The sequence below is a fragment of the Sceloporus undulatus genome, chromosome 2, assembly GCF_019175285.1.
Source record: "Sceloporus undulatus isolate JIND9_A2432 ecotype Alabama chromosome 2, SceUnd_v1.1, whole genome shotgun sequence".
Classification (NCBI taxonomy): domain Eukaryota; kingdom Metazoa; phylum Chordata; class Lepidosauria; order Squamata; family Phrynosomatidae; genus Sceloporus; species Sceloporus undulatus.
Window position 1 is genome coordinate 162,938,269 of NC_056523.1, and position 14,474 is coordinate 162,952,742.

The 14,474-nt window shown below is 43.4% G+C and overlaps 1 protein-coding gene across 2 annotated transcripts in view; it reads right to left on the minus strand.

The window, feature by feature from the left end:
• HLF (HLF transcription factor, PAR bZIP family member) overlaps positions 1-11,538 on the minus strand; it is a 69,361-nt gene extending 57,823 nt beyond the window's left edge. The window contains exons 1-2 of one of the 2 annotated variants that reach the window (XM_042449927.1): positions 11,300-11,538; positions 3,261-3,599 (exon numbers count right to left, since the gene is read on the minus strand). In XM_042449927.1, the coding sequence (XP_042305861.1) occupies positions 3,261-3,599; positions 11,300-11,405 (445 nt within the window). In that variant the 5' untranslated portion in view covers positions 11,406-11,538. The remainder of the gene's footprint in view (positions 1-3,260; positions 3,600-11,299) is intronic. The other variant, XM_042449928.1, reaches the window with a different exon arrangement.
• Between the last annotated feature and the right edge of the window lie 2,936 nt (positions 11,539-14,474).

Genomic DNA, 14,474 nt, shown 5'->3' on the forward strand with positions numbered 1-14,474 from the left:
TTCTCCACTCTTCTCCCAATGCTGCCCATTTGGTTTGTTTATTTTGACTTCTTATCTGATAGCTTTGACAATGGTCTCGTGCTCCAGGAATGGACGGCCATCCCAGGACAGGGGAGCAAGGAGTGGTTTCCTGTTCCCAAGAGCCGTCTCTCCTTCCAGAAAATGTTTCATGGGAGAATAAGATAAACAAACCCTGGTGAGAATGAAGTACTTAGCCTGTCGGATGTCAGCTGCCATTTGCATGAACTGCTCTCCTCCTAGGAGGAGTTACTTCAAAGCTTCCATGCACGTAATAGACAGAATGCCCCTCCTCGATTTTGCTTTGGTTATTGTAGCTGATTGCTTGCTTGACTTACTTCTGAGTAAATATATACAGGATAGTATCATGGTTCTGTTATATCAAGTAGAGCTTGTGTGCCTTCAAGTAGTTTCTGACTTATGGCAATCCTAATGTGAACCTATCATAGGGTTTTCTTGACAAGAGTTGTTCAGAGGAGGTTTGTCATTGCCTTCCACTGAGGCTGAGAGCATGTAACTTGCCCTAGGTCACCCAGTGGGTTTCCATGGCAAAGCCAGGAATTGAACCCTGGTCTCCAGAGTCGTAGACCAACTCTCAAACCATTACACCACAATGGCCAAGTAGACCTTATTCACTAACAATTTTGTTTAGGCCTCCAGTCTTCATTTTCAATCATACTGCTTCCCTGTCAAAATAAACTACAGACACACTTTAAAGAGGTTTTTCAGCTCTCTTCCAGAACATCACAACACAATGGCTATTTTCAGCAGAATGTTCTGTGTTCACTTGTAGGCGGCTAGAAGTAGCACTCATGTGAGCACTCCGCGCAAGAAAATGTTAGTTAGGAACTCTGACATTTCCAGGATGTGTGCTCAATAAGAGATTCCTGTCAGACAAAGTCTTCTTCACACAGAGAAAGGGTCCACAAGTGATTAGTTCCCCTGTTCAATGTGAGGATTCTCATATCAGTAACACGTAATGTATGTGCAACTAAGTGCCCCCAGACAAGTTTGCCAAGGTAACGTAAATATGAGTCAGGATAGGAGCCGAGAGGAAACCCTCAAGGGAGAATCAGGGAGAGATTTTTAACCACAGCTACTAATTCTCCACTACACATTCCCTATCGTTCCCCCCATTCTTACTTCCCAATTTCACAATATAGTTGAAGGAGTAAAAATATTTAGAAACAACCTTCTGAGACAATGGCATAAGGGGCACCTCCAACTGCTGGTTTGCCCATTCCAGTTTCCATCTTCCAGTCACTTTATGAAGAAAACATAACTTTTAAATCCCTGCTTTTCTCTCCCAATATAAGCCTTCACACTATGAGAAGTGATGGTTATATCTTCACCAGCATGTCAATTTTCCTTGGTTTGGAAATACTGTATAGATTGATGCCCCTCTATCTAATCGACAGCGGTGGTACTATAAGCTAGATCTTTGAAAAAAAACACAATAAAGTGTCACTAAACTGGTAGGTACCAGTCATCACTTGGGTAACCAAGAACTATTTAGTGTGTTAAAACATCTATGCACAGAAGGCATAGGTCTTCATTATGGTTTTAGGCTTTGAACAAAATTTCAATGTTTATGAGTCCCACATCACTACCCCCCACCCACAAGGTCACACCAATGAAAAATATATCACTCAAATGCCACTGGCAATTCTAGATTTTCACCCATTAAATCTTTAAGCATCAAACAGTATTTTTTTATTAGTAGCGACATGTCCCCCCCCACACAGACAGACACTGGACCAGAAATATTAAACAGATAGAAGTTGGGATGTGCACAAAAAGAGGAGGGGGGGGGGAAATCCACGGATATGATGTTAAGCACATTTTGATGTTTGGATGATTCATACATGACTTATAGAAGTATGGAAAGTCACTTCCCATGCCATATCAGCAATGTCTGGATCAAGGAACCACAAAGCCTGATCCAAAGACAGAATTCCTAACTGCATGAACCGTGTATGGCACACTTGTTGCCCACCTGAGCCCACTTTTGTAGTTCCTGGACAAAGAATTGCTGGAATACCATGGAAAGAAGTCATTGGTGGGACAGCAGGACCATCCTTGTTGCTACTAACATAGGAAGGGGCTTTCAAAATAAAGGTCCAGCTTAATCAATGGAATTTACTTTCACATTAAACCCCATTTTGGTGCTCTAAACGACACCTAAAACATACTTTATTGAACCACTGACTTAAAGACTGCCTTGGGTCCTTTTCCAGGACAAAGATGACATATAGTAAATGCAATAAATAAATAAAAGAATCCATGTTGGCTCAAGGATTCTGGGACTTATCAGCCAAAAAAGTAACTTTTCAAAACTCTAGCCTGAATGGGGTAATCTGAACTCACACTCATTGGCTGTGCCCCCAGCTTTCTCCCCATGTGACATACTTGCCACACTGAATTGAGTGTCTAAAAGGAACTTCTATGAATGTGCACTTGAAGGTAAGTGGAACATATTATGAGATCAAGAACCTTGCCTATCAGGGTTCTGGATTATGCTGAGACTTCTGCTTCTGTTCAAGTGAGCATGTAGTTCAAATGGCAATGTCAGGAACAGGTAGAATAGTGGAATGATCACTACCACTTCCTTCATATAGGTGTGAACTTCCTATTGAATCATAATACCTGAATAAAGCTGTTTGTTCAAGACCAAGATGCCGAGGCATATGTGGCCTGCAGCTCTCTGCTAATGGGTGTCATATCTATATCTTGTTGTATGTTATAATGTGCTTTCACACTGACTTCACCTTATAGTAACCTTAGGGCATTCCTGGCCAGAGGCTCTTCCATGCTACACAGTTATAACACTGTGATGCCACTTCAACAGTCATAGCTGCATCCTATACAATAGTGGAATTTGCATTTTAGGAAGGTCCTTAGGATTTTCAGCCTGAGAAAATCCTAAGGACTTTCTCAAAATGCAAATTCCAGTACTGTATTGGATGCAGCTATGACAGTTAAAGTGGCATCACAGTGTTATAACTGTGTAGTGCCAAAGGGCCCCAAATTTATTCAGGTGTGTGACTTGTCCAACATCATCTAGTAGGTTTCCATGGCCAAGTAAGCATTCAAACCCTGGTCTCCCAGAGTCCGAATCCAACACTTAAACCACTATACCATGTTGGCTCTTCTGTATTTATATACGTACATGTCTACAGACATCCTATTTCTTTGCCTCTACTTTAATGTTCCCAGAAACAAGTTTGCATGGCTGATTTTACCTGGCCTGACTGGACTCTGCATGCAGTTCTGAGAAACCATGGTTGGGTGGACCGATGTGGATGCTCTGCTGCTGAGGTCCATGACAGAAGGTGGTGTTGCTGAGGTAGCTTGCTGAAGAGCAGGTTGGTGAGGGCTGTGGTCATGCTGAGCTGGGCTGGGCGGAATGCCATTCTCTGAGAGAAACTCTTCCAGATCCATGTATTCCAATTGGAAAGTGTCACCATCATAGGGAAGCGTCTTGTCCCATAATGTCGGACCCAGGAAAGCCGACTGTGGGACAGTGGCACTGGTATTGTCATCATCCAACTTTTTCTCTTTGTCTTTCTCTTTATAAAATGCTAGAGGGAAAGGAAGAGAGGGGCAGAAAACAGGTAAGAAAAATCAGTATTTTTACAAAAAGTATTTTTGCAACACTTTCATAGTATATGAAAAAAAAAGTTCTGAAAAGACCAAATTGTATTTAACTAAGATCTGCCCCTTTCAGGCTGTACATTTGGTATAGAATTCAAAGGTCTCTAGATATATTTCCTGCTCATTAAAATCTATGCATGGCTGCCGCCTCTGTTTTTAATTAGCAATTCATCTGTGTTCTTGGCTTCGAGCAAATGTAAGCTTCAAACAACAACACTGAGATTTCATCAGAACCCCCCCCCCCCCCGACAGAACAGGGGAAATCAGAGCAGGAGTTGCTCTGAGGGGGCAATCCATCATGAAAATTCACTAGCACAAAACATATAACCAAAATGAATCAGAGTAACATGAGAGTGCTATATGCTTCTAAAGCTACCTGATATTCATTCCAATATGGCTTAGACTGAAGGAAGAGTGCAGCTGAACTTTTTATTTCAGAGTGTGAATTCCTTTTCTTAAAATCCTTAAAACCATCAGAAACAGAACATAACCGGGATCATTTGCTGCTTGACAGCTGTCGGACTTAGTTTATTAGAAGAACTATAAGACTTAAGTCCAATGTTATTATTGAATCCTGGTGAGGAACAGCACACCCTTATGTGCATCTACTCAGAGGTAATTCCTTGTGTTCGGCTACATAGTGAGGCTCGCTCCAAGAAAACAGAGATGTAGAAAGATCTTGTAGCACCTTTGAGACTAACTAAAAGAAAGAAGTTGGCAGCAGGAATTTCGTGGACTAAAATCTACTTTCTCAGATGCATGTGAAATAGACTTTAGTCTACAAAAGCTCATGCTGCCAACTTCTTTCTTTCAGTTTGTCTCAAAGGTGCTACAAGATCTCTCTACATCTCTGATTCTACAGACTAACACAGCTATATGTTTGAATTCTATTCCAAGAAAGTACTGTAGTGTATAAAGGTACGCAGCCTAAAAGAATGCTATAACAAGTGCACCTACACACACATGTGCCTCAAACTTACTAAGACATGAAGAATGGCAAAGGCCCAGACACGCAGTTACAAGCCAAAGGTCATTTATACGAAGAAAATCTTCACGGTTTTTTAAGTGAAACTTTCCAAACACTATGGGGCTGTGGACCAAACTGCTCTTTGTACGAGAAAACTTTGATTAGATCTTGCAACGTTTGCTTATAACTCAATGGCAGCTGCAGTCCAAAGGACCTATATCTTCTTCCCCACTCCTGTGTGCATTGTGATTTTTCTGATCCAAAACCTTTTTCTGCTCCACTCCCCACTATGCCAGCCCCAAATGTTTGCAGTCTTCTGGAGCTCTTATTTGCCTGGAGTCAGATGAACTGGTTTGCCCCTGAGGGTGAGGAAACACACCTACCATGGAACACACACACACACACACACACACACACACTCACCAGCAGCAGCAGCAGCAGCAGCAGAGTGGGGAATTTGTGATTGGGAAAATGGCTTTGGGTTTGGGGAGTCTTACAGCTTTTCTCCCCACCACCACCACCACCAATGGGGAGAAGTTTCAGAGTAGTGTGTGTGTGTGTACAAATATATAAAAGTCAAGAAACTGAATGATCGACTTCTGGTTTAATTTGTGGCTTGGCTTTTGCTTCCAGGTAAAAACTGGGTTTAGAACTGATAACCAAAGTTATCATATTGGTTGTTACTGCCAAGAAGTGACAAAAATTTCTAAGAAAATAACTACAGTGGGTCCTTGTTATCTGCTGGAGTTTGGTTCCAGAATCCACCCACCCACCCCATGGATAACAAAATCTGTGGATGTTCAAGTCCCATTAAACACAATGACATAGTAAAATGGTGTCTTATACAAAATGGAAAAATCAAGGTGTGCTGTTTGGAATTTATACTTGTTTTAAATATTTTTGAACCAAGGATGCTTGTGTCTAGGCTTGCCATATCCCGCCTGGGGGCGGGACTTTCCCGGTTTGGGGCGGGGCCACATGGTCCTGCCCCAGTTTGGCCCCTCCCCCAGGACCTCCCCCCCAGCAAGGCCCTGGAGGCAGCTCCAGCCCTCCCCCATGGCTGTGTGCCACCCTCCCTCCCCGCCTGGCTCAGCCTAGAGAGCAGGTCTTAAAGACTTGGTATATATACCCTGCAAAAGGCATTACTTTCAGGTTACAGTGAGCAAAGAAAAAAAGGCCATAAATGGTTCCTGTTTCACTGGGAGTCTAAATGCCTCATCTTTTAAATGTCTACCAGGTCAGTATTGTTGTAATTTTTTATCACAGGGTCGTTTTTGAGGCCCTAAACGTCTTTCCTTGTAATATGCAAATTTCTCCCAAAGCTGACCAATGGGAAAGAAGCAATCAGCCCTCCATTTGGGTTGGTTTTCAATGGCTTGGAAGGAAGAGGTTTTGCCTTGCAAGTTGCTGGTAAATAATAGAAGGCTTTGGAGTAGCAAAGGCTGCAGAAATAGTTTGATCCTCCCCTTAAACATCCATGGCTCAGTGCTATGGGATTCTGGGAATTGTAGTTTCTTGTGGCACCAGAGCTCTTTTGACAAAAGGAGACTGAATGGAGGCATTGCCTGGCTGGGGGCAGAGCCTCTTGCCAGCAGTGAGAAGGCTGCGATGATGAGGAAAAGCAGGGGCTCCTCTGGTGGTCCTGGCCACTTCCCTTGGCTCCCTCCCTCCTCCTCCTCCTCCTCCTCTCAGAGCTCATTCACACTCCCTGGCTTTTCTCTCTCCCCCCCTGCACTTTGAGACCCCTTTAACTGCCAAAGCTCAATGCCACAATAAACTACAATTCCCAGAATTCCATAGCACTAAGCCCTGGCAGTCCAAGCAGTGTGTTTTGGACACAGAGATCCTCCAAATGAATCCAGTCCCTAGCTTTTATATCTCTCTCACACACTGCAGGAATAATAAAGATTGCTTTAACTCAGTGCTAGGGAATCCTGGGAATGCTAGTGTTTGGGAGACATTGAGACTTCTCTGTCAGTGATGGCTCTGAGGCCACAATAGACTACAATTCCCAGGATTCCCCAGCACTGAGCAGTCTCAAACTGGACCATTTCCTGAGTGTGGATGCACCTGGGAAGGAGTTCTGGGCACTGCAGTTCAACTACGTTTGGAGGGTTATGGGACTCCCTGTCAGAGATAGCTCTGGGGCCACAATGTACTACAATTCCCAGCATTCCCCAGCACTAACCCAGGACAGTTATTATTTCCTCAGTGTGGATGCAGCTTTGGTGAGGAACTCTGGGCATTTCAGTCCAGCATTGTTTTATTTCTGCAGTGCATTTTGGATTAGAGACAAGGTGACCAGGCATCCTCCTCCTTTTCCAGGACATGTCCTCCATTTGGATCATGGCTAAGAAGCATGGATTTATAATTACATGGGTGTTTTTAGCTTTTATTTTTGGCCATGTCCTACATTTTTTTGCTTGGGTGCCCTACATTTTGGGGTGAGGGCATTGGTCACCTTGGTCAGAGAGCTTTCCAGGGGTTAACTGCCATTCTGCTGTGGTGCTGGAACAAACCATAGCATTCAGCCAAGACAGTTAAAGTGGTCTCAAACCAGATTATTTCTCCAGTGTAGATGCAGCCCAAGCCTTTTGCCTCTCTTATGCCTGAGATTTCAAAGCCCAGCCCTGGCACCACAACAAACTACAAATCCCAGGATTCCATAGGATGGAGTGATGAGAGTGAAAGCAGTGTGGCAGCAGCCTACCTGTGCTTAATGCAGTTCTTAAGATGGTGCACCTCTTGCCTACAAGACTTTTTTGTTTAACAACTTGTACCCATTAACTCCATTTCATGTCTCCTTTATTTAGTGGGGAGGAATACAGACAAAACAAGTCAAAATGAAGAAAAACCAAAGTCTCTTGACCAAAGGGTTTGGTTGTGGAATAAGCCTCTGAAATAGGCAAGAGGCAATGTTAAAATAAAGCCATGTTCAATGCTCAAATGTGCTGTTTGGAATGGGGAGAGGGGGGTGGCCAGAAAGGGAAGTACATTTCCGTGATCTGTCTACGAATAATGTCAAAATGTCCTCCATTTTGATCATGCCTAAGAAACATGCATTTATATTAACATTTCTAAAAAAAGCCTCAATTTTTTGCGTGTCCTCCATTTTTTATAAAATGTGTCCTACATTTGAAAATGTTGTCCTGCATTTGTCCTACATTTGTCCCGGTTTGGAGGTCCTCACTTATGGCAACCCTACTTGTGTCCACGGATAAAAAATCCATGGAAAAGGAGGTCCGACTGTACGCATTTCTCAAAAGAGAGCCATTGAACTAGAATATACTTGCAAGGTATAGCCTGATTGTTTTTTGTGGGTTTTTCAGGCTATGTGGCCACAAAAAAGTATGGATGCCAGCCATGAAAGCCTTCAACTTCACATGTAGCCCAATTTTACGCATATCTGTTGTGGTTGTTGTTGTGTGTATTCAACTCACTACTACTGACTTATGACAATTCTAAGGCGAAACCTAGAATCATAGAATCATAGAGTTGGAAGAGACCACAGGGGCCATCCAGTCCAACCCCCTGCCATGCAGGAAATCACAATCAAAGCATCCCCGACAGATGGCCATCCAGCCTCTGCTTAAAGACCTCCAAGGAAGGAGACTCCACTACACTCCGAGGGAGTTTGTTCCACTGTCGAACAGCCCTTACTGTCAGGAAGTTCCTCTCTGCTTTCAGTGGGATTTAGTCCCAAGTAGTAGGAGAGAGGATTGAAGCCTACGAGAATACTACAAGCACACCTACAAAGAAATATATTCTGAAAACCTGTCTTCATTCTCAAAGTGTCCATTTCTCAAACATGGTTCACATCTTAAGAAATCAGAGTGTTGTTTTTAAAACTGTTTGCCAACTATAGCTGTATTTGAGATTAGAAACTACTTCAGCTATGGACAAGCAGAGTTTAGGAAAATTACCTTTGGGGACTCACACTTCCACAACACGCCAGCCAGTGGAGTCACTGAGGGGACTGGAGTTCTAGTCCCCAAAAGTAACTTTGCCAAGGCTTTTACATGCTACTGAACTGAGGCGCAGCTTACATCGTGCACAGTACTGTTGACTGGAAAAACACAAATAAGAAATCTTGAACATTGCCCACTCTGCAGCTATTAACAGGCCCTGTTGCCATGGAATTTAACAGGTTGTGGACTGCAACCTCCATGTCAAAAACAACCCAAACTTTATATTACACACATTCTTAAAACTGGAGATGTCTAGAGAGAGAGAGAGAGAATATGCTGATTTTTTTAAAGCCTCCAGCAACTTTTCCAGTTTTAGGACTCCAGATCCACATAACTGAAACATATGTTGTATACTTCCTCTATTGTCATAGCAAACTAGGCTTGAGGTGATGTGCATATGTGTCTTGGCATGAGAGCATGCATGCACAAATCTGCATAGGGAAGGGGGGGAAGAGAGAGAAATTGGACTCTTCACATTTGTTTTGGCTGCAAAAAAAGAAGTGTGCATACTTTCTTGGAAGTCAATCCGTGGAAAGCAAAGGACGTGACTTCCAAGTAAACAGGAATGCAGGAGCTGAGTGATGCATTTGGGAGGACTAGAACTGCAAAGGCAGCTCTCTGAAAGTAAGTCATGCGTAAGGCAGGTGGGTCTTACTCTTGAATAAACAAGCATCTAGGACTGTGTGCTAAGACACACTCCCTATTTTGAACCTCTTTCGCAAGAAATTTGGGAGTGTGTCCCCAGGACAACCAGCAGCCCTCTTGCCCTCTCCTCGTTTGTCAACAGAAATGTCACAGATGATGATGCCGATGGCTAGTAGGTTTCTTGACTTTGCACCAACTAAACTTCCTAACCTACTCATGTTTACGGTACTTGAAAGTAAACTCCGCGGCTGCAATCCGAGACAGATTTGCAAAAAAAACTATAACAGGATCAGACTTCTCAAAACACTGTCCCAGGATCAGACTCTGCAAAAATCATCCTAGGACCAGACTTCACACACAAAAACCTCAGGATCAGACTTTACAAAAAAACACCCTACGTTCAGACTTTGCAAAAGTCTCAGGTTTAGACTATGCAAAAACCATCTTAGGATCAGACTTGGCAAACCCCCTCCTAGGAAACCGGCCACAATAAACCCCAGGCTGAACTCCCCTTAGGGCCGCTTCTTGAAGCCAACATAAGGGCAACCAAGTCACAACCACATCGGAAACCCACAAAGGGGCGATACATTTTCTTGGGCTACAAAAAATCCCTTGGAAGGAAGAAGGCACCTTTCGCTCAGGGCCGAGATTAGAACTAGGCTTTCCCTCCAGGGATCTTTCTCCCTCCAAACTTTAGTTTAAACTCCCTGGGCACTAGAAATCCCAGTCTGCAAGCCTGGATGCCACCTCACTTGGTCCTTACCTTTTTTTTGGGGGGGGGGGATGTGACTTTCTTGTTATTACAGTTCAATTCCACTTAACTGTCACTTTTGGAAAGTTTCTGGTTGTATTGGGTTTTTTAGTCTTGAGTCCCAAGTGGGGGGGGGGGGGGAAGGCGGGCTACAAACAACAACAACAACAACAACAACACTATACTGTGGCAGTTTTAACCCACTCTTCCCTGACACCTTCACGAAGTCAGAATAGTGTGTCTTTTTCCTGCCTGGGCTCCAAGTAGGCTGCGTGTTTTTCCTTTTCTCCTCCTTCCTTTACTTTTAAGTCTGAAACGCTTTGAATATTTCCTCTAATATTTCTTCTATCAATAATAATTTTATTGATAAAATAAACACATATTTCATATAATAACACCAATAACATACACTGGAATAGACCAACATAAAATCAACACATTAGACTCGCTCATACATTATAAACATCTTGATTTCCAAGCTTCTTGATCTTTTTTTTCCTATCCATTTTGCTTCCTGTGGCTCTCTAAGCCAACCAGATATATTGATTTGTTATTACTAAAGTCTATGTTTACTAGTAACACTAGCAATAGCTATCTCTCTCTCTCTATATCTATATATATATAGATTATATATATATATATATATATGCTAAGATAAATTATACTGTCCTAGCCTCCTTATGTTTATTTTATTTAATTAATTAATTTTTATCCTGCCTTTCTCCCATAGTGGGACCCAAGGCGACAAACACAAACACACACACACACACATATGTTTATGATCTGTTCTCTCCTCCCTTGGCAACTACCTACAAAAAACAACTATGGAGTTTATCACACGGAAGGAATTTCTTTTAATTTCGAATGAAAAGAAAGTAGGGCCAGAACGCATTCACGTGAATTTGGTAGTTCAGTGAATTTACGTGAATTCGAATTGCATTCGAACTTCCCATTGCTCAAAAATAGCTTGCTGTTGCCCAAAATTGCATGTGGTAGTCTATCACGCAATAACATTAAACCCCATGATTGCGTTCGGATTGCCATTGGATTATTCTTCCAATTTCCCTTGTCTGATAACATCCTATGTTTTCTTTAGTAGTGATAATAATATTAATATATAGCGATAGATATGCTAGAGATACTTATATATAATATACATATATTATATATATGAATGATGGCAATGATCAAAGGTTTTAAAATGAGAGCCTGGGGAGCCAGGATTTGAGAAGCCACTTGGACCCCCTGTCCTTCCCCTCCTCTCCATCCCGCCCCCATCCCGCTTTTGCCTCTCACCGTCTTCATGCTGCAGCGGGAGCTTGAGCGGGTTTTCCAGCAGCGACTTCAGCACCCCGTAAGTCGGAGGTAGGAAAGAGGGGTTCAAGGAGAGAGGGCGAGCCATGGCTCCCAAAGGAGGAAGAAAGGCAGAAGGATCAGGACACAGAGAGAGAGAGAGAGAGAGAGAGAGAAGTGACTCTCCTGTCCTTAGTTGGGAGTATTTAATTTAAAAAATAATATATATACAGTATATATATATATATATATTAAAAATATTATTATTACTATTAAAAATCAATATTTCTTCCTCCCTTGAAGTCTGCAGCTGGGGGAGTCTGGAGCCTCCTCTTGAGCCCCTTTGGCATCAGAGGCAGCAGCAGCAGCAAGAGGAGGAGGAGGAGGAGGAGGCTGCCAAAAGGGGAGAAGGGGAAGCAGAGCAAAAAAAGGAAGAGGAGGAATAACAATGCTGCAAGGGGCAACCCTCTCTCGGTCCCTCTCAATCTCTCTCGCTCCGCCCCGCCTCCGTTCTACAGCCTTTGCACATCCATGTGCTGCTGACACTGACAAGAGTGACGTCAAAGCCCAGCACAGAATCAAGGCGGAGGGAAGGCAAAGGAGGACGGATTCCCCTGGGCCCTAGCGCCCCGCCTCGTTCTGTACTCTTTGGTTCCTGTCGCCGCCGCAGCCTGGATTTCGCTTCTTTGTAGTGGCGCCCCAAACTGTGCCCTTTTTAAGAGGATGTTGGACTTCAGCTCCCAGAAGCCTCAGCCACCTTGGCCAATAGTCTGGGATTCTGGGAGCTGGAGTCCCAAATTCTAAAGGGCAAAGTTTGGGGGCCACTGACTTATGGCAACCTTAAGGTGAACCTATCATGGGGTTTTCTTGGCCACAGAAGGTTTGCCCTTGCCTTCCCCTGAGGCTGAGAGAGTGTGACTTGCCCCAAAATGCCAAGATTTTGGAATTGCAGATAAAGAAGACTCAGCTTGTACTAAAAGAGAGCCAGGGTCAAGTAATGATTTGAGTGCTGGACTAGGACTCTGGAGACAATCCCTGCTCACCCTGCTCACTTTGGGCAAGTCATACTCTCTCAGCCTCAGGGTATTACTTCCACATCAGTTTGTTGATTTTTAAAGTGCTCCTTCAGGTATTTGATTTCCAGGGCTGCATCTACAGTGCAGAACAGATACATTTTGGCACCACTTTACCTGTCATGGCTACATCCTGTGGAACCCTGGGATTTGTAGTTTTGTCAACAAACTACAAATCCCATGATTCCATAGGATGGAGCCATGACAGTTAAAGCGGTATCAAAGTGTATTAATTCTGCAGTATGGCAGCAGCACAAATTGTTTAGGGTTTGCAAGTGGTTGACACCAGCTTACTGAACGTGGCCTAGAAGGGAACAGGTTCCTAGAAGCTGGTGTGAACTGGCTGGTGCTGGTCAAATTTCTGGCCAAGCCATACAGTATTGAGGTTTCTGAACCAGGAATGCTGAGAGTTAGAGCCCAGCTGGTATCAGGAGGACCATAGGATTCCTACTTTGGATATACAGTCAGCCCTCCATCTCCACACATTCCTTATCTACAGCTTCAACCATCCAGAGTTTGAATATATTACGCTACCAGGTGGCCAAAGGAGGGAGGGCTGGATAATGATTGGCCTTCATCGGTGACTTTAAGCAAAATCTAATCTGCAGAAATCAGGTGTTGCTTTGAATGGCATGGAACTAAATGTGTTTACTCACTGGGTTTTAATTTTGTTTTTCATGTTTTTATTACACTTGTATGTGTGGGCTGTTATTACTGAGCCCACTGGAGCTTTTTCTAAAGGAAGTCTCAGTACCTGGAATTGGTTTTCACACTCCTTAGGAAGCAATAGCAGGCCAGGGTTGGTATCAGGTGTTGTTTTCTTTTGGAATAGACAAATATATATTATGGTCACTGACCAGCGTATTCTTTCGGAATAAACCTGCTCAATACAAGATGAAATGTGATGTGTGTGTGTGTGTGCTTTTTCTACTGACTACACCCCTGACCTAACACACACACACACACACACACACACACACACACACACAGATGGTCTCTTTTGTCTCACCCGAGCTCCCAAACACCTCTGGATTCTACATGACTGGTAAAAAAACATGTGAAGCTCACCTCCCTCATATACATTTTTAAAATCACAAAGCCAAGGGGATAATCAATTGAACAGACAAAGAGAAACTGCTGTGGTTACTGCTATGAAGCAGTAACACTGCAAGTAGCTTATTGGCCAAAGACTTTACCACACAAGGCTAAAAATTGGAATTTTAACAGGATAAAAGCATTTTTGGCCAATATTTATCGCACAACATAATGTCTGTCCTGCTGCTGCCCTGCATTCCATTCATTACACTTTTTTATTGACAGGCAAAACTCATCAATAGGCTCTGAATCTCACAGCGATTCCATTATTAGCTGTGTGAGATCGGTCCTTTCTGCTGCAGTTCTGCTTCTCAGGCAGTCGTGTTGTGCGAGTGGCTGTGATTCTGCTCCTACCCCCCCTTACAGCACAGCTGCAGACTGGTGTGATAGTCCCAAGCCAGTGAAATTGTGTTCTGCTATGGTAATAGCTGCCGTGGACCCCACACTGGTAAACCCCACATTGTACTGTGCCTAGCTAGAGCCCCAACCAAAATCTGGCTGCCTCCCATGTGGCTCCCCCCAAACCTACTTGATTCTGCTCTGACTCCATCCTGAGCTGCAGAATTCAAACTGGGCTCCAACCCTGTTTCTTGAGCTATTCCCTCATACTCTCTCAAGTTACATCATAGAGCCAGAGCATGGAAAAGTTACTCTTTTGGACTACAAACCCTAGTTGTAGTGCCAAAAAAGTAACATTGCAAAACTTTGTCTAATATCCTCTTTCCTTGGACATATCCAGAGGATAGCATTCTTAAACACAAACTTTGGAAACTATATCATCTGGCATATGTAGTAATGAAGAGAAGGGTTTTCAAACCCAGACTGTTTATGTCTCCTGGAGCAGCTCAAGGGCTTTTATTCCACTATCCTTGATGGGGCAGAGATGCACTCAACATAATTGCAGTGCATGCCCCAAAGCATCCTGAAGCATCACAAAGAATTATGGTGTGTCGCTTCATTTCATGCATGATGGGATCAGCAGTCCAGACTATTTTTCAATTGGCCTGTCT